This window comes from Monodon monoceros, unplaced genomic scaffold (assembly GCF_005190385.1).
Source record: "Monodon monoceros isolate NGI ecotype Baffin Bay Population unplaced genomic scaffold, NGI_Narwhal_1 Super_Scaffold_19, whole genome shotgun sequence".
Lineage (NCBI taxonomy): Eukaryota > Metazoa > Chordata > Mammalia > Artiodactyla > Monodontidae > Monodon > Monodon monoceros.
The window spans coordinates 63,022,459-63,040,885 of NW_021703775.1; the positions used below are offsets into that span (position 1 = coordinate 63,022,459).

Consider the following 18,427-nt stretch of genomic DNA (forward strand, 5'->3'; position numbering starts at 1 on the left):
CCGGGAAGATCCTGCATACTGTGGGACAACCAAGCCCGAACACCACAACTACTGAGCCTGCGCTCTAGAGCCCGTGAGCCACAACTACTGAGCCCTTTCACCACAACTACTGAAGCCTGCGTGCCTGGAGCCTGTGCCCCGCAACAGGAGAAACCACCGCAATGAGAAGCCTGCGCACCGCAACGAAGAGTAGCCCCCGCTTGCTGCAACTAGAGAAAGCCTGCGCGCAGCAACAAAGACCCAACACAGCCAAAAATAAATAAAATGAATTAATAAAAAAAAATCCTAGGGCTTCCCTGGTGATGCAGTGGTTGAGAGTCCACCTGCCGATGCAGGGGACACAGGTTCGTGTCCCAGTCCGGGAAGATCCCAAGTGCCGCAGAGCGGCTGGGCCCGTGAGGCATGGCCGCTGAGCCTGTGCGTCCGGAGCCTGTGCTCCGCAACGGGAGAGGCCACAACAGTGAGAGGCCCGCGTATCGCAAAACAAACAAACAAACAAACAAAAAACCCAAAATCAATTTTAATTTGATTGTAAGCCTAAATGTGAAAGGTCAAACTGTAAAACTTCTAACTAATAACAGGGTAGAATATCTTTATTCTGGCCAAGATTTCTTGACAAGTACACAAAAAGTATTAACCATAAAGGAAAAGGCTGATAAATTGAATTTATCATTGAAATTAAAAACTTCTCACTCATCAGAAGATAACTTTAAGAGAATGAAAGAGAAATGGGAGTGAGAGAATATATTTATGTATAAAGAACTCCTATATAGATCAATAAGAAAAAACAGGCAACCCAATCTAAAAATGGATAAAACACTTCAGCAAGCATTTCACAAAAGGGGTAATCTGAATGGTTAATAAACATAAGAAAAAGTGCTCAAATACTCATCAGGAAAATAACTTAAGCCTCAATGAGATGCCACTGCACACCCTAGAATGGCTTAAAAAAAAAAGGCAATACCAACAGTTGGTAAGGACATGAAGCAACTAGAACTCTCATATACTGTCAGGGGAAATGTTAAATTGGTAAAACTACTCTGGAAAACTGTTTGGTATTATCCTATCTTCTAATGATGAATATATGCAAATCCTATGACTGAATAATTTCAAAGACATATGCCCAACATAAATGAGCACACATGTATACCAAAAGAAATGTACAAGAATGTTCATAAGTAGTTTTATTTATAATAGCTAAAAGCTAAAAATTAACTAGGGCTTCCCTGGTGGGGCAGTGGTTGGGAGTCCGCCTGCCGATGCAGGGGACACGAGTTCGTGCCCCCGTCCGGGAAAATCCCACATGCCGCGGAGCGGCTGCGCCCGTGAGCCATGGCCGCTGGGCCTGAGCGTCCGGAGACTGTGCTCCGCAATGGGAGAGGCCACAACAGTGAGAGGCCCGCGTGCCGCAGAAATAAATTAAAAAAAAAAAATTAACTAAATTCCTTTCAATAGCTGAACATATAAACAAATTTTGATATATTCACATAATGGAATATTAGAGCAATGAACAAGAATGAACTACTGCTATATGATGATATAAATATTGTATCCCATTTATATGACTTCAAAAACAGGCAACAAGAATCCGCAATGACAACAATCAGAATACTGGTTACTTTTCTCAGGGTTTGACTCTGAATTAACATTAAGTCATTAAAGGAGGCTTTGGGGGAACTTATAATGCTTTATATCATGATCTAGATAGTAGTTATACAAGTATATTTATTTGTTAAAATTCATCAAACTGCACAAGGATATAAGACAGAACAAGCTACAGTCCCTGCTACCAAGAAATTTATATTTTAAAGGGGAAGACAAAAAAAAAACAAAACAATTAATTGCGCTTCCCTGGTGGCGCAGTGGTTAAGAATCCACCTGCCAATGCAGGGGACACGGGTTTGAGCCCTGGTGCAGGAAGATCCCACATGCTGCGGAGCAACTAAGCCTGTGCACCACAACTACTGAGCCTGTGCTCTACAGCCTGCAAGGCCACAACTACTGAAGACCGTGTGCCTAGAGCCCATGCTCCACAACAAGAGAAGCCACCGCAATGAGAAGCCCACGCACCACAACGAAGAGTAGCTCCCACTCACCGCAACTAGAGAAAACCCGCGCACAGCAACGAAGACCCAACACGGCCAAAAATAAATTAATTAAATAAATTTAAAAAAATTAATTTATAAGTTCTGATAAGTTCTATACAGAGAATTATAGCAGTCTGATGTGACAAGAAGCTAACTAGGTGATCTATTTTAGAATCCATTTTAGATTGGGCCCAGTCACTTAATAACATTAGCATTTAGTGACATTAAGATTGGAATAACAAAACGGGGCTTATCTCGTAAGAATCAAGTGAAGAGCATTTCCAGGAGATAGAACAGTTTGTATAAAGATCCTAAAGCAGGAATAAGTTGTGTTCAAATTACGGAAAGAAAGACAGTGTGGTATAGAGGGCATGAGAGTGGTAACTTGAAAAGAAGTAGTCTGGGTCTAAATCATATAAGGCCTTTGTAAACGAGGAAAGGGGTCAGGATTTTATTCTAAGTATGACAGGAAACAACTGGATGGTTTTAAAAAGTAGAATGACAGCATGATATAGGCTTAAAAAGAAAAAAAACACTGAAGAAAAAACCCAAAAAAACACTGGTTTCTATATGGAGAATGGACTGAAGGGGGGTAAAAGCAGAACCATGGGGACCAGTTAGGATGCAAGACATTCGTTAAGGCAAGAAATGAAGGTAGTTTGGTTAGGATGGTAGTAGTGGAGATAGAAACGGGGGCAAGGACAGATTCTGGATGTGTTCATAAGTTATCCTGACATAGCCTGCTCATGGATAAATGTGGGTGATGAGAGAATAATCAATGATTTTACTTGAGCAACTGAGTGGTGGTGTATTTGCTAAGATGTGAAAAACTGCAGAGGAACAGATTTTGGGGGAAGAAAACAAGAATCCTAGCTTGAATTTAAGACATGAATTAGACATCCATGTGAACCTGGCACGAAGGTAACATGACATGAGATAAGTCTCAGTGCTGGAGAACTGAATTTTGGAATTATTAAATATAGATGACACTTCAAGCTATGTGACTGACTGCAATTATATTTGATTGCTCCCTCTTTTCCTATTCACTCTAAGCAACTAGGCCAAAATGGGAGCTGTCTTGTCCTTATGTGACCTTGTCTCCTGGCCACAGGAGCTGATCTAAAGACTAACATCTATACCAAGGTGGACCAACCAATAGTTCTTTCTCACTATTTTCTGAACTAGAGCTGGGGAATCCTTTTGTCTCAAGGATGAAGGTGAGAAGGTTCAAAGTTTTGCTACAAGTTATCATTCCAGGATAGTGGAGAAAAGTGGTCTGAGAAACTGAACCTGATATGCAGAGAAAAGCAGGCCTTTTGAGGTAAGAGAAAGACAATGTCCTGAGTGTTCTAGTCCCTATACCAGTTTACCTCAGTCTTCCCACACTTTGGTTATGTAAATTAACATTTTTCCCCCAAACTAGTTTGAGATGGATTTCTGTCACTTACAACCAAAAGCCTTTACAAATGATTATCAATCCAACTCTATCAAATTTCAGTGACACTTATAAATATCTTCATTTTGCACTAAAATTTCATGTTTACTTTGTCCCATTATTTAAGTAAATAAAACCTGATTTTGTTCAAAAGAATATAATCCCAATAAATGGTATGGTGGAGAAGAAAGGTAAGTTTTGTCCAAGAGTTTCTTCATCAAAGTTAAATTCTTCTTTCAAGTTGTTTCCTTGAATCTGAAAAGAACTCATTGTTTTCTAACATATTTTAAAAAATCCTCTGATATAAAAGATTATTTTCTAACTTTCAGTAATTTCTAAACTATAGAAACAGAAATCTCAAAATCTTTTTCAGTTCATTGCTGTCACAAATCCAGTCTTAAGATAAAAATACATCTCTACTGCTGCATTAATGTTAAACTATATCCCACTTACTTTAACATCTAGAAGATACATACATGAAAATCCTTTGTACTTTCTCTAACTGGAATAAGAGATTACCAAAATATTAAAGAACTTAAAATGAACAATTTATGTAAGATTTGGTTTATAAAATAGAAAAAAACTAATGTGAACATTTTCCTTTAATATGATTTAAATTTAAACATTCATGTTCCTTATCTAGAATCCTCTTGGAAGATGTTTTTTTATCTACTTTCACTATCTGATCACTACTCCAGTAAACAGGCAGCATTTATTTTCTACAAGTACTCTAGCTAGCTCTTTACTGCCTGGTATAACTACTACTTTAATAGCAATAAGTTAGCAGAAAATAAAATAATTTGAACTTACCCAAATGAATAGGCAGGGCTAGGTTTCCTCATCATTACCCAGTAACTTATTAAACATGTCATTAAACTAAGTAAAAAGGAAAATAAGTTTAGCATTAGAACTAGAACTAGAGGACTTACAGAAAGAAATTTAGCTTTCAGAATACCTAAATTGCTAAAAGTTAATAGTGTTTGCAGACTAAACTAACAACAAGTTATTCTAATAATTTATAATCTAATCACAATAAGCACCCTAATGTGAGTTTTAACATGGGGAGAAACTGAAAGAAGTTATGATATACCATTAAGACACTAATAATAGAACTAATAGAACCTAAACCCATAATTTCTCTACTCAGAAAGTTATCCCCCCTAAATGGTTTCCATAACTGAGCCTGCAAAAAATGACACAGTAATAAGTGCAATTTACTTGATTCTAGGCATATACAATACATTTTAACTTTGATAAACTTTATTTAATCTCTGTTAAAAGTTAAACTAAATATTAATAACACCTTGACAACATTCTGGATGGGATAAAGTTATGGTTACTTTCTAAGTATAGTGGAGATTCACTCTAAAACAACTTACTACAGTGCGAAATTCAGGTAATAACGATCTGTTTTAGACCAATCAAGAAGATTTAGTTACGTGACTGATGAAAAAGACATCCCTATAACATACTTCTATGGCACGGATCTTGGAGACATATGGTCTAAGCATTCTGCAACCTTTATTTGGAAATATGAAAGGTCCCCAAAGCAGGAGCCAAAAGGTCGTCTCTCTAGCTCACAATTACATATATACTTTGCAGTTATTAACATCCCTCATTTCTTTTCACACCCACATGGTTACAGTGGGAACTAGTATGTTCTTATGTGTTCCTGCTCCCTGGTCACAGCTGACTCATCTACAGGTAGGCACCTGACCTAAAGTCTGGGTATTATCTTTTCTGTTGCTATATAAATGGGGTATTTTCTTCCAGCATATCTTCTAATTATTATTTGTACATATGGTCCATGTTGATAATTTTACTTATTTCACAGATAACTTTCCTTAAGTAAAGAAAACTTCATAAATTCAGTGCAACAAACCTTTTTTTAGTTTAATTTTATCATTTTATTCAAAATAGTACATTTACACAGAAATGTGCATAAAGCACATATGTACATTTTAACAAATAGAAAAAAAACACCCATTTAACCACCAATCAAGGTCAGGAGTAAAACACTGGGGAAGCATTCTGGAGGTCTCTTTTCTGTTTTTCAAATGAAGTATATATAGTTGATAACAAATTCCTTATTAGCTTCAAAACATTAAGAAGGGTCTTCCCTGGTGCCACAGTGGTTAAGAATCCTCCTGCCAATGCAGGGGACACGGGTTTGAGCCCTGGTCCAGGAAGATCCCACATGCCACAGAGCAACTATGCCCATGTGCCACAACTACTGAGCCTGCGCTCTAAAGCCCACTAGAGCCCGCGAGCTACAACTACTGAGCCTGCATTCCACAACTACTGAAGCCCGTGCGCCTAGAGCCTGTGCTCTGCAACAAGAAAAGCCACTGCAATGAGAGCCCACACACTACAACAAAGAATAGCCCCTGCTCGCCGCAACTAGAGAAAGACCGCACACAGCAACGAAGACCCAGTGCAGCTAAAAATAATAAATTAATTAATTAAAAAAAAAAAAAACACAACACTAAGGAGGGGACTTCCCTGGTGGCACAATGGTTAAGAATCTGCCTGCCAATGCAGGGGACACAGGTTCGATCCCTGGTCTGGGAGGATCCCACATACCATGGAGCAACTAAGCCCGCATGCCACAACTACTGAAGCCCTCACGCCTAGAGCCGGTGCTCTGCAACAAGAGAAGCCACCGCAGTGAGAAGCCCGCGCACCACAATGAAGAGTAGCTCCCACTTGACGCAACTAGAGAAAGCCCGCGCATAGCAATGAAGACCCAACACAGCCATAAATAAATAAGTAAGTAAATAGGTAAGGAAGGAAGGAAGGAAGGAAGTAAAAACATTAAGGAGCGTTTTTAAAACTTACCTAAAAAGATCAAAAATGGTCAGGTAAGTATAGGCAGTTAAAGCTGCAAAACAACAAAAAGACTGATTAAAATGTTACTGAATCCATTGTTAGGAAATACAGCAAATCACCAAAATTGTTCATAACAGGGACATCCATCACTGGAAAACACGAGTCACTGATTAATCTCGTATGTTGTCAATTATCTAGTAAATTTGACTAATACATGTAGCCAAAGTTGGTTAATACAAAAGCTTACTTTAGAACATGATTTCTCCATCAGGAAAAAATGAAGCAGTATATGCTCAAAAGCCCTGAGATCAATTTTTTGCCTCCTTCTGTGATCGGAGTACTATTTTAAATGTATTTTTAAAATAGCAGGATGAAAATAATGGTAAATAAAAACATAAGAGTCATGACACAAGAAAAATATTAGATTTCCCTTTTCAAGGACAACTCAATAAATCATAAAATTTTATTTATACACTACATAAATTGAAGAACTAATCTATCACATTAAAAGGAAATCTCACAAAAAATATACATGCACCCCAAAGTTCACAGCAGCACTATTTATAAAACAGATTCACAGGTATAGAAAACAAACTAGTGGTTACCAGTGGGAAAGGGGCAAGATAAGGGTAAGAGATTAAGATATACAAACCACTATGTATAAAACAGATAAGCAACAAGGATCAACTGTACAGCACAGGGAATTATAGCCATTATTTTGCAATAATTTTTAGTGGAGTATAATCTATAAAAATACTGAATCACTATGCTGTACACCTGAAACTAACATAATAATGTAAATCAATACCTCAATTAAAAAATAAATCTTAGTTTTTCAAATAGATTTAATTTTTTTTTTAAAAAAAGCTCATTTTAGATAACGCCTAACAACTGAACCAAATTTTATAGTTTACAAGGTACTTTTGGAATAGATTCTCTCATTTAAATCTTTTGAGTTATAGTTCAGAATAATATATTCTATGTAAAGGAAGACATACCTTTATTTAAAATGAGAACAATAAAAGTGAAATAATTAACTCCTAAAAATAAGAATAGTGACATACCTATACTATTAGTGGAACTGCACCACATTAGCAGGAAGCCAGTACATGTTAAGTTTATTGCACCAAAGAGCAGTATCTTCCAGGACTGTGAAAAAGAAAATCATTCTTATTTGTACAATGCTAATAAACTTCTCTGGGTCCATTCAAATTGCTGTGTTTCATACTCTAATATTCAAAGGAATAAGCACAACTTGTTTCAAAAAGTTGAAGTGCCACATTTTCTAAAACTACCAAAATTATCATCAAACAAGTTACTATTATAATATATAAGCCTAAAAGAATAATTCTAGAAGGGGAATTATTCTAGAGAAAATAAATTCTGACACACAAACTCTCATATAGTTGAGAAAATATGCTGACATTTGAATATAATTTTGTCTCCATAAACATGTAGAGACAATGATAAAAACAAATGGGGCAAAATGTAAAGCAACTGATGAATCTGAATAAAGGGTATAAGGGAGTTCCTTATACTCATAACATTTCTGTAAGTTTGATGGTACATCAAAATAAAGTTACCCTGCCCACCCACCCACCAAAAAAGAGCAGTACTTGGTTATTTACCAAGTGAATTGTATGAAATAGGACTGCAAAAGAGGGGAAGATTACCACAGTTTAGAAGTTCACAGAAAAGGGAGGATCTGAGATATACCTTGAAATAGCTAGGATTTAGAGGCAGGAGGAAGAGCATTCTAAAAATAAAGGAAGAAGAGATCAAGTGAACTGTTTTTTATTTTTGTTCTGCTCCTCTCCCTATAAAGGGAGACCTACGCTTGTTTGAAAGTAGAGGTGAAATAAATTAGTGAAAAGGTAGTTATTTTGAGGTGTTAAAATTAAACATGTAATTGCTAAGGTCAAGTATGGTATGGGATAGAATGGTTTTACAATACAGATGAAACGTGTAGGTCTAGAAAGGAAGAACACCACCCGTGAGAAAGTGAGAAGGGTAAGAAGGTAATGGAAGAGAAAGAGAACTTGTAAGGCAGAAAGAAATGACAGTGATGTAACACAGACGTAACAGTCTTGAAAGGAAGACGCAAGGCCATTTTCTAAAATTAGGGGATATGATAAAGTAGCACTGGAAACTTAAATCTAGAAGAGGATCTGCAGAATAGATGTTATGGTGAATATACTATTGAATCATCAAAAAGAAGAACAATAATTACCAACATGAATTTATGGTAGACACCATTGTGGAACTTCCTCTACACCCACAAGCAAAACCAGAAAAGCAAGTGAGATAGGGATGTTAGAGACTTGAGAACTGATATGATAGGTTAACAAGACAAGGGACTCTAATACTAGTGAGAACATTAATGAAATGACTGGATATGGGGTCTAGTCAGGACAGGGATTCAACAGCAGTCAGAAAAGGAGGATAAAAAGTGGTGTTTTGGGGCTTCCCTGGTGGTGCAGTGGTTGAGAGTCCGCCTGCCGATGCAAGGGACACGGGTTTGTGCCCCGGTCCGGGAAGATCCCACATGCCGCGGAGCGGCTGGGCCCGTGAGCCATGGCCGCTGAGCCTGCGTGTCCGGAGCCTGTGCTCTGCAACAGGAGAGGCCACAACAGTGAGAGGCCCGCGTACCGCAAAAAAAAAAAAAAAAAAAAAAAAAAGAGTCAGATTCTGAGTACTATACTGAAGATAAAGCCGGCAAGAATTACTTATAAAGCAGATGTGAGGAGTGAGGGAGAGATTGGTAAAAGTGACTCCAAGGTTTCTGGCCTAAGCCATGTAGTGAAGGAGTGATAGAAAATCAAAGTTCAGGTTTGATCATATTAAATTTGAGATGCCTATTAGATATCCAGGTGAAAATGTTGAGAAGTCCATTATATATAGGAATTGGAGGTAGGGAAGAAGATAGGGACTGAGATATAAATATAGGGTCATCAGCATATGGTAATGAAAGTGTCATCTAAATGGAATGAAAGCAAACAAGAGAGGCCAGAGCTCCATAAGCCCTGGGACACTCCAAAACTTAAGAGGTCAGAAAGATGAGAGGAAAGTAAGAAAGGAGACTAAAAATAATGGCCAAGTAAGTAGGAGGAAAATCAAGAGTGGCATTTCAGAGTTCAAATGAATAAAACTGTTTTAAGGTGGAAGAGACTGCTTTTCGTCAAATGCCACTGAAGGTCAAATAAGATGGGAAATGAGGATGACCATTGCTTTTGGCAACACAGAAGTTATTAGTTACCTTGTAAAAGCTGTTTCTGTGGATAAGTGGGGACTAGGATCAGACTGGTTTTGTTTAATAGAAACAGGCAGAAGAGAAAGTGAACAAAGAGAGTAAAGACAATTCTTCTACGTGCTTTTGTATAAGAGGAAGCAGAGAAAGGAAGCAGTAGCTGAGAGTGGAATATATGGCATGTAATTATGACGCAAGAAGGAGAAGGAGAATGATTCAAGAAGGAACAACAATGCAAGAGACAGAAGGAACCATTATAGAAATGCTGTCTTTGAGTAGGCAACAGTGGAAGAATTGGCCTTATATAGCAGATCAGACAGTTCATTCACAAAATAGAAGGGAAGGCAGAGTGTTGGTAGATATGCTAATGACAGGATGCGGAAGTTTTCTCCTGATACTTCTTTTCCCTCAGCGAAACAGGAAGCAAGATGAACAGGTTAGAATGGGGATGAATAAGCTTTTGGGAGTTTGAGGACAGAAGTGAAAGAAAATGGTATGAAACTGTCACTTAGGAAACTGGAAACTGAATAAACTAGGAACATACAATATGGGCCACACTAATGGCATACTTGATCATGAATTTAAAGTGAGACCAGTCAGCATGGTTTTGTGTTTTTTTTAAGGCTACATTCTCTTGCTTGCATGCAGGTACAGAGTAGGAAAAAAGTGGACTTAATGAGGTTAAGGATTTGCCAAGGAAGTATGATAGACAGAAGAGGGGCACAAAGGAGTTGAAGGCATATGCAAGAAAATGAAAATGATGGACCAGAGAATCTAAATTGATAAGTAAGTACATGAGGATAAGAGAGGTGAAAAATAGTGAAAATATAGCAGAGTAAAGGACTGGAGGCCCTAGTAATAGGAGTGAACTGGAAAGACAAGAGATAGTGACTGATGAGTAAAATGCTTAAATTGAGACAATGGGAGGATATAGTTATTACAAATGATAAGGTTTATGGTATGATCATAGGAGTGGATGGTTGGGAGGGATACAGGACAAAATTATTTGTGGTGAGGAACTGAGAGGTAAGGATCTTCCACGTGAAATATGAAATCACCAAGAACTAAGACAGGAAAAGCAATGAAGAGATAAGCCAGGTGTACCTCTTAAGATTTAAATTATGATAGAGGTTATCTGTACAATTCAGGTGTTCCTATACTCGTTTTGTTCCTACTACCTATTCTGTGGTATACTATGCTTCAATGAAGCGTACTATTAAAAGAACTTGCTGCTTCCTCCTGCAATACAGTTGCTTTCCATCAACATCATAAAGCTATAACTATCTGTTCTCAAGAGATCATCCTAAGGACTTCCCTGGTGGTCCAGTGGTTAAGAATCCACCTTCCAATGCAGGGGACTCAGGTTAGAGTCCTGGTTGGGGAACGAAGATCTCACATGCCACAGGGCAACTAAGCCCGCACACCACAATAAAAGATCCTGTGTGCCACAACTAAGACCTGATGCAGCCAAATAAATAAATAAATTTTTTTTTTTAAAAAAGAGATCATCCTAAATGACTAAACACAAAAGAAGCAGATAAATTTCCTACCCATGGCTCTCAGAGTTTAACATTCAGAGATGATAATATTTCCAAATACTAGAATTAATGAGTTTTGACCATATCCCAAGGTTTTAGAAACAGGAGATATAGTGGTAAAAAACAAAGAAAAGAAGTCTTTAGTTTAGTATTATAATACGTGGTCAATATCATTGCTACTGCTTATTATGTTACATTGAAGCTAGGATTATTTAAAATTCAAATATTTGTTGGGTGCTTATCTTGTACTTCTATTAAAAAATGAGGGGATATATGTATAGCTGATTAACTTTGTTATATGGCAGAAACTAACACAACATTGTAAAACAATTATACTCCAATAAAGATGTTTAAAAAAAAAAAGTGAGCAAAAGAGACATAGTCACTGCCCTCAGGGAGCTTACAGTATAAGACAATAATGAGAACAATGACAACAGAATAGTAATTAGAAGGTCTACACTGGTGACCAAAAAGGGTATCTATCAATTGTCTTTTTATAGTCTCAAAGCATAACTTATTTTTTCTGCCTTACATTAAAAATGAGAAAACTTGGCTTCAGACCACACCCACTTAATTTGCTAAAAAACTAACAACATAAGGCTATCACCAAACAATTTTTCTTCAAAATTCTTTAGAATTAGAATAAAAACTAACCAAAGCCTAGCTTCCTCCCAGGCAAAACAACTGTATACTAAAGTTCTGTAATTTTACATTAAAAATTACTTATCCAACATAAAAAAATGAAAACAATGTGATGGATCAAGAGTGATTTCTATTTGCCTTAAAAATTACCTTTCTTCAATGTTATGTTTGTGCAATAATTAAAATTAGGGTTAAGGAATAAAAATAACTTACCCTTCGATCAGCTGCTACAAGTCTAAATTCCTGCAATAACTTGCCAAAAAAAGATCTTTGTGGTTTTCTAAACAGATGAATTGTCCCCTTTAAAGCAAACAAAAGTACACAAATCAGCATTTAAATATCTAATCTTCTTCATTCCTGCGATATAGTAATAACAACTAACATTTCTTGAATGCTCATTATGTCCCAAGCAATTATTCTAGACACTTTGCATGTATTTACCTATTTAAGACTCACAATCATCTATGTGGTGGAAACAATTTTTAGTAAATTGTCTAAGCACACAATGCTAGTAATGGCTGAGCAGGAATTCAAACCCAGGCATTTTAGCTCTAGACCAAACTCTTTTTTTTTTTAATGGATTAGGCAATTTTGAACCAGAAAACCAGTTTGCCAAATAGCTTTATTGGAAAGAAATTATTACAATTTACCTAATTAAAGCTTTATATATGAAAGGTTTGGCAACTATTATTACAGGAAAACCTCTGAGTTTCTCTCTTAGGCATTCAAAGTATCTGACATCCTAGCTAGCTTCCATGGTCCCTGCTAGTACACAGTATGCTACTAGCAGAGAAAGGTCACGGCAGTGGGGTTACCAATGAGAGAAGAGACTGAGTGGTGATTACAGTGGGATTTAATACTCAAGTTCAGGAAAACATGTAAGAAAGCCTTAACATAAAGGAGAGCTCAAGCACACAAAGGAAATTAGCCTGTGATTAAGGTAGTATCCAGTATCAGTGGGAGAAAGTATGAGTTATTCAATAAATAGTATTTGGAAAAAGGTAAAGTTGGATCCTTACTACTCACTCTAATTTTTCATTATTTTAAAATCAAAATATAAAACAACAGAACAATTGAAGAAACTCATGGATGTATAATTTTATAATCTTGTATGTGGAGAAGGCTTTTCTTAATAGGACATAAAACCAAGAAGCTGTAAAGGGGAAAAAATTGATCAATTTTACTACACTTTCATGATGGGAATACAATACAAAAAACAAAACAAAAAACACCCTGGAAAAATAAGCTGTGAAAATCTTTGTTATTACAAAAGCAAAGTAATTGTTTCTAGGGGAAGAAAAATCCTTCACAATTTTCAACGGGTCATACATAATAGTTTGATTGCTAAGTGCCATGTACTTAAATTTTTGGATCTTAATTTTAACAAACCATTTTCTTAGATGGTAAAGGCCACAATCACTATAACAACCATACTACATTTCTACCCCATTAAAGTTGGCCAATTTGATTCAAACACTGAAGCTCCACAGATAGCAATGGAACTAGGAGTTAACAGATTAGAAATGTGAAAAACTTTTCAGATCCAATTCAAGCAGAGGTATGATTTTCCTATAGTCAGCATCTAGAAACATCTCAATAGTTATAAAATGATACATCCCATTTCTTCAAGTTTTACATGTCATTAGTTGCATTATGTTTAGACTCAGGAAAGGCAGAAAATAGGCTGAGCTCTAGAAATCTGGCATTAACAAAAACAGCAAAATGTTGATAACTGTCGAGGCCAAGTTATGGCTACATGGGGGCTTATTATATTATATTCTCTCTACTTTTGTGTATGTATGAAAATTTCCACAATAAAAAGTTAAAGTAAAAAATATTTTTAAAAATGTAAAAATAAAGCATCATGAAAAAGGTGCAACTAATTTTCATATCCAAATAAAGACCAGTGTATATGTATAACCCTAAGGCTCTGCTACACCAATTCAGTTGAAAAGGAACAGTATGCTATTTTCACCTGAGATGTTAATAAATGCTAATGTCAACAAACATACTGTAGTCTTAAAGAATTATGTGTGGATATTTTGGTCCCAAAGATAAATTCTACTTAATACTGGTATCCTTGAATATCTTCTAACTTCAGTCCATTTTAAATTATTTCAGTTACTTTAAGTTTCAGGTTAAAGGACTTCCCTGGTGGTCCAGTGGCTAAGACTCCGAGCTCCCAATGCTGGGGGCCTGGGTTCGATCCCTGATCAGGGAACTAGATCCCACATGCTGCAACTAAAAGTTCGCATGCCGCAACTAAAGATCCTGCACGCCGCAACCAAGACCCAGCGCAAACAAGTGAATAAATAAATAAAAATATTTTAAAAAATAGTTTCAGGTTAAGACAATCAATAAGGTTTCTAAAAGGCAGAGGGCCATTTCTGATGCCATTCTGATAGTGGGGGAAAACCCACAAAAAATCCTAATTTTCACGTCACTCTTTCCAAAATTATATTGGCTCTCCACTGCTATCAGGATAAACTCCAAATTTTACAACTTGGATCTCAATGCTTTCAATGAGTTAGCCTCAGTTTCTTTCCATTTTTTCCTCTTGCTCCAGATAAGAATCCTCAACTCCAACTAAACTGCAGTTCTCCTTGTCTCATGATCTCATGAGACAAGTATGAGATCTCTCATGAGATCTCATACCATTCTAGAGTAAAAAGGCCAGACTCATCTAACCCAAGCACTAATAGTCCTGAAGCACTTAGCAAGTTACCTGACCTCTCTGTTTCCTCATCCAAATGAGAGTAATGAATAGTAGATTAAGAGTACTGGAGTAAGGAACAAAGTACTCAGTTTACTGGTTCACTTCCTACATGAAGCCTTATTAGATTATTCAAACTATAGAGTTTTTTATGCCACTTGCTTTGTAATGAACCACAGGCTAGCCTTCATCTTGTCATCTTGCATGGTAAGCTAATTTTTTAGTAACTTCACTAATGACAAGGGCTATATTTCCTTGACATATTCTAAGAAAGCACTACGTTTTGCACATAGCATGTTATTAATAAATAATATATAATGGGTAACTTTAAAAATAAAACTTAAATGCTACTATTTCCCTTATTACTAATGTTTCACACATAAAAATTTACTGCCATGGTTACTTATTCAGTGTTCTATAAAACAGATATTTATTGAAAACTTCCTCTGGGCCAGGCACTGTACAAAAGGCTCTGGGGAGATCAGAGTGAATACATAGGTCCTCCTCTCAAAAAGCTTACAGCCTAGGAAGTGAGAAAGACAAGTGAATACACAACTTTAACATAGTCTGGTAAAATGCACCAGATGTTACTGGTAAAAAGCACCCTCACAGGAGCGTAAAGGAGGCACTTAATAGGATGTTTAGACATGGCAGAAAGGCTCATGAAAGAGACTAAAGGACATGTTAAGGGTTATACTGATAAGGATGGCAAGACAGGAAATGGAGAGCAATTCTGGCGAGAGAAGAGCATATATGAATTCGGTGCAAAGGTCTAATTCTTAGAGCACAATCTGCAAGCTGTTCACTGTAGCTGGAATATGGTGTGTGTATGTATGTATGTGTAAAAAGAGGCTGTAAAGGTAAGAAGCTAGACTACAGATATCTTTGCTTGCCATACTAAACAGGACTTTAGCTTTCAGGCTAAAGGAAAAAAAAACGTAAGAATTTTAAGCAAGGGAATGGCATGGTCAAGTTTTAGAAACTTAACTCTGGCTACACAGTGGTGAATGTTTCGAAGGAGAACACAGCTATTTGGTCAGCAAAAAAAGTAAATTTTTACCCACTTTCTGCACGTAAAGGAAGGATTACAGGAAATTTAGAAAATATTTTCTAATATGTGAATAAGACATTTTTTCGACCATATCCACTCAAGGAAAAAACTTAAGAGTGACAGTGCTGGGGCACAGAAACGTGGTCCTTTTGTCATATACAGGCTATCAATAAGAGACCCATGAATTTTCTGATACAATGGTGTGTACCTCTTTTGACACTGAAATCACAATCAACTGCTTATCCTTAGATAAAATTCAGAGAGCTATATACTTGATTTCTAAAGGAATAAAATGACTAACACCTCTAACAAAATTTAAATACCACATCCCCAAAGCCATAAGGTATATTGGGATCTACAAACGCACACAAAAAATAAGCTGCAGTAAGAGGCACTATCAACACCTTGACTTTCGCCAGTCTTTGGCCTTCTGAAAGCTGCTGCCATACCCGGCTGTCGCACTCGATAAAGGCAAGTTGGAGACTGGGGCGTCAGCCTCAATATCCTACTAACCATCCTCTTTTATTTTCACCAGTGTTATCGTCACTACTGTAAACATCACTAATACGGTCGCTGCTGCTGTGGACTTGTTTTCTGACCTTTTGTTGATGTTGTAGTCGCTGACACTGGCAAAGACTTTTATTTCTATATCAAGGATGTCATTGCAGGGAAGAGTCATAAACTCTCCCAGAGCCGAAAGGTCGGCCTGGAGCGGGGCCGGGGTCCGGAACAGCAAAGGAACCGGGTGAGGGAGCGAGGGAGCATCAGAGCTCTGGTGGCACGCTCTCGGACGCCAGCCGCTCCTCCCAGGGACCCCGAGCATAACTCCGACGACCCCACCTCTGGGTGGCTGAGGCATTTCAAGGCCGCTTCAGGACCAGAAAGGATAAGAGGAATCATTTACGACAGAAACCCTCACAACCCTGGCCAACTCACCATGATAAGGAGCGGCACAGCTCCCGCCGGAAGACGGCCTAGGAGCTGGTTTTTCCCTAGAGCGGAAGGGGGTTGGGCATCAGAGGCTGATTGGCTGCGAGCGACGCGGGGGCGGAAGTGCGTGCACCGGCCTCAGGGTCCCGCTCCCCCTTCCCGGCTGCCCCTGCGTTCTATAGAGGCGAAGGTGGCGGCTAGAGCGACTCTTCAGCCCCCTGCCGAGTTGTGGGTGCAGAGGTACGCGCTGAGGTCTTTGTCAAGGAGCAATTAGGGTTTCTTTGTAATGTTAGAAAAGTTTCATTGAGTCCTGAAGCGCTTTTACCTATGTTGTGTTATTTAATTTTTGCAATACCTTACGAAATAGATTACATTTCCATTTTTCAAGTGAGGAACCAGGATTAAGAAACTTGCCCAGAGACATACATCTAGTTTGCTGTAGTAGCTGAATTTGAACTCAGGCCGACTAATGACGGACTACTGTGTTGTGCTTCCTAAAATACTACTTCAATTCTATAAGATTAATTTTATTTTATAAAAGGAAAATAAAACACATCGAAATGTAATTCATTGGACAGAAATTGAATATGTAGTACGTGTGTATCAGGTACTGATTTCATGAAAATGATATTCTAGTAAGAAGAGACAAAACAAGTAGGAGAAGGAAATTTTTAAAATATATCGGTAAGTAGTGCCGTTTAGAAAATAGGAAAAAAAAAAAGAAAATAGGGTATTGGTATAGAGAGTAACTGGGTCACTAATTTAGAGAGGTAGTCAGAGAAAGCTTCTCTAAGAAGATTAAATTTGACTTCCAAATGGCAAGTGTTTCTGTGAAGTTTTTTCTAGGCAGAATAAGTAATGCAAATACCTAAGTAAAACAAGCAAGGGTGTTTTAAGATCAGAAAGAATGTCTGAAAGTATGTCTGGAGAGTTGTGCTTGAGGGGAAGAAACAAAGAGAAGATCTAAGTGATAAACAGGGGCCAGATCAAGTCGGAATTTCTAATTAGGGGTAAAGAGCTTGGTTTTTTTTTTTTTTCTAAGTGAGACCGGAAGCCAGTGGACGGTTTTAACAACGGAGTGACCTTCTACATTTTGGCTGTGGTATGGAGAATGAACTGTAGATGGAAGATAATAGCTAACATTTATTAAGCACTTATGTGGTAAGCACTATTACTAAGAACTTAATGTATCATCTCATTTACTCCTCATAACAGCCCTTTGATATAGGTACTATGGTTAGCCTCTACTTGGAAAGTTGTGTGCCAAGGTAACACACCTAGTCAAAGGTGGACCTGGAATTCTGTACACCATAATTTTAAAGCCTTACCAACTACTCAGTACTTGCTACTTCTGGACAGGATTAGAATCAAGAAGGCAAGTTAGAACATTATTGCTTCATTTACCCTGAGCAAATCATTCTCAATTCTTTTTTTTTAAAATATTTATTTATTTGGTTGTGCCAGGTCTTAGTTGCAGCAGGTGGGCTCCTTAGTTGTGGCATGCGAACTCTTAGTTGTGGCTTGCATGTGGGATCTAGTTCCCTGACCTGGGATCCAGCCCGGGCGCCCTGCATTGGGAGTGCAGAGTCTTAACCACCGTGCCACCAGGGAAGTCCCCATTCTTGATTCTTGAAGTTTCTTTACAGTCTTTTTTTTTTTTTTTTTGCGGTACGCGGGCCTCTCACTGTTGTGGCCTCTCCCGTTGCAGAGCACAGGCTCCGGACGCGCAGGCTCAGCAGCCATGGCTCACGGGCCCAGCCGCTCTGCGGCATGTGGGATCTTCTCGGACCAGGGCACGAATCCGTGTCCCCTGCATCAGCAGGCGGACTCTCAACCACTGCGCCACCAGGGAAGCCCCAGTCTTTTTTATTTTAACAAAACTGGAATCAAACAGTACATATTATTTATAGCCTGCCTACTTCATGTAAGGATGTATTGTGACATTTTTCCCGTGT

At 37.9% G+C, this 18,427-nt stretch overlaps 1 protein-coding gene across 2 annotated transcripts in view; it reads right to left on the reverse strand.

Moving 5' to 3' along the window:
• Positions 1-16,529, reverse strand: part of SLC30A6 (solute carrier family 30 member 6) — a 35,163-nt gene extending 18,634 nt beyond the window's left edge. Inside the window, exons 1-5 of one of the 2 annotated variants that reach the window (XM_029232310.1) lie at positions 16,479-16,529; positions 11,992-12,078; positions 7,416-7,500; positions 6,361-6,403; positions 4,333-4,398 (exon numbers count right to left, since the gene is read on the reverse strand). In XM_029232310.1, coding sequence (XP_029088143.1) covers positions 4,333-4,398; positions 6,361-6,403; positions 7,416-7,500; positions 11,992-12,078; positions 16,479-16,481 — 284 coding nt within the window. In that variant the 5' untranslated portion in view covers positions 16,482-16,529. The remainder of the gene's footprint in view (positions 1-4,332; positions 4,399-6,360; positions 6,404-7,415; positions 7,501-11,991; positions 12,079-16,478) is intronic. The other variant, XM_029232311.1, reaches the window with a different exon arrangement.
• Between the last annotated feature and the right edge of the window lie 1,898 nt (positions 16,530-18,427).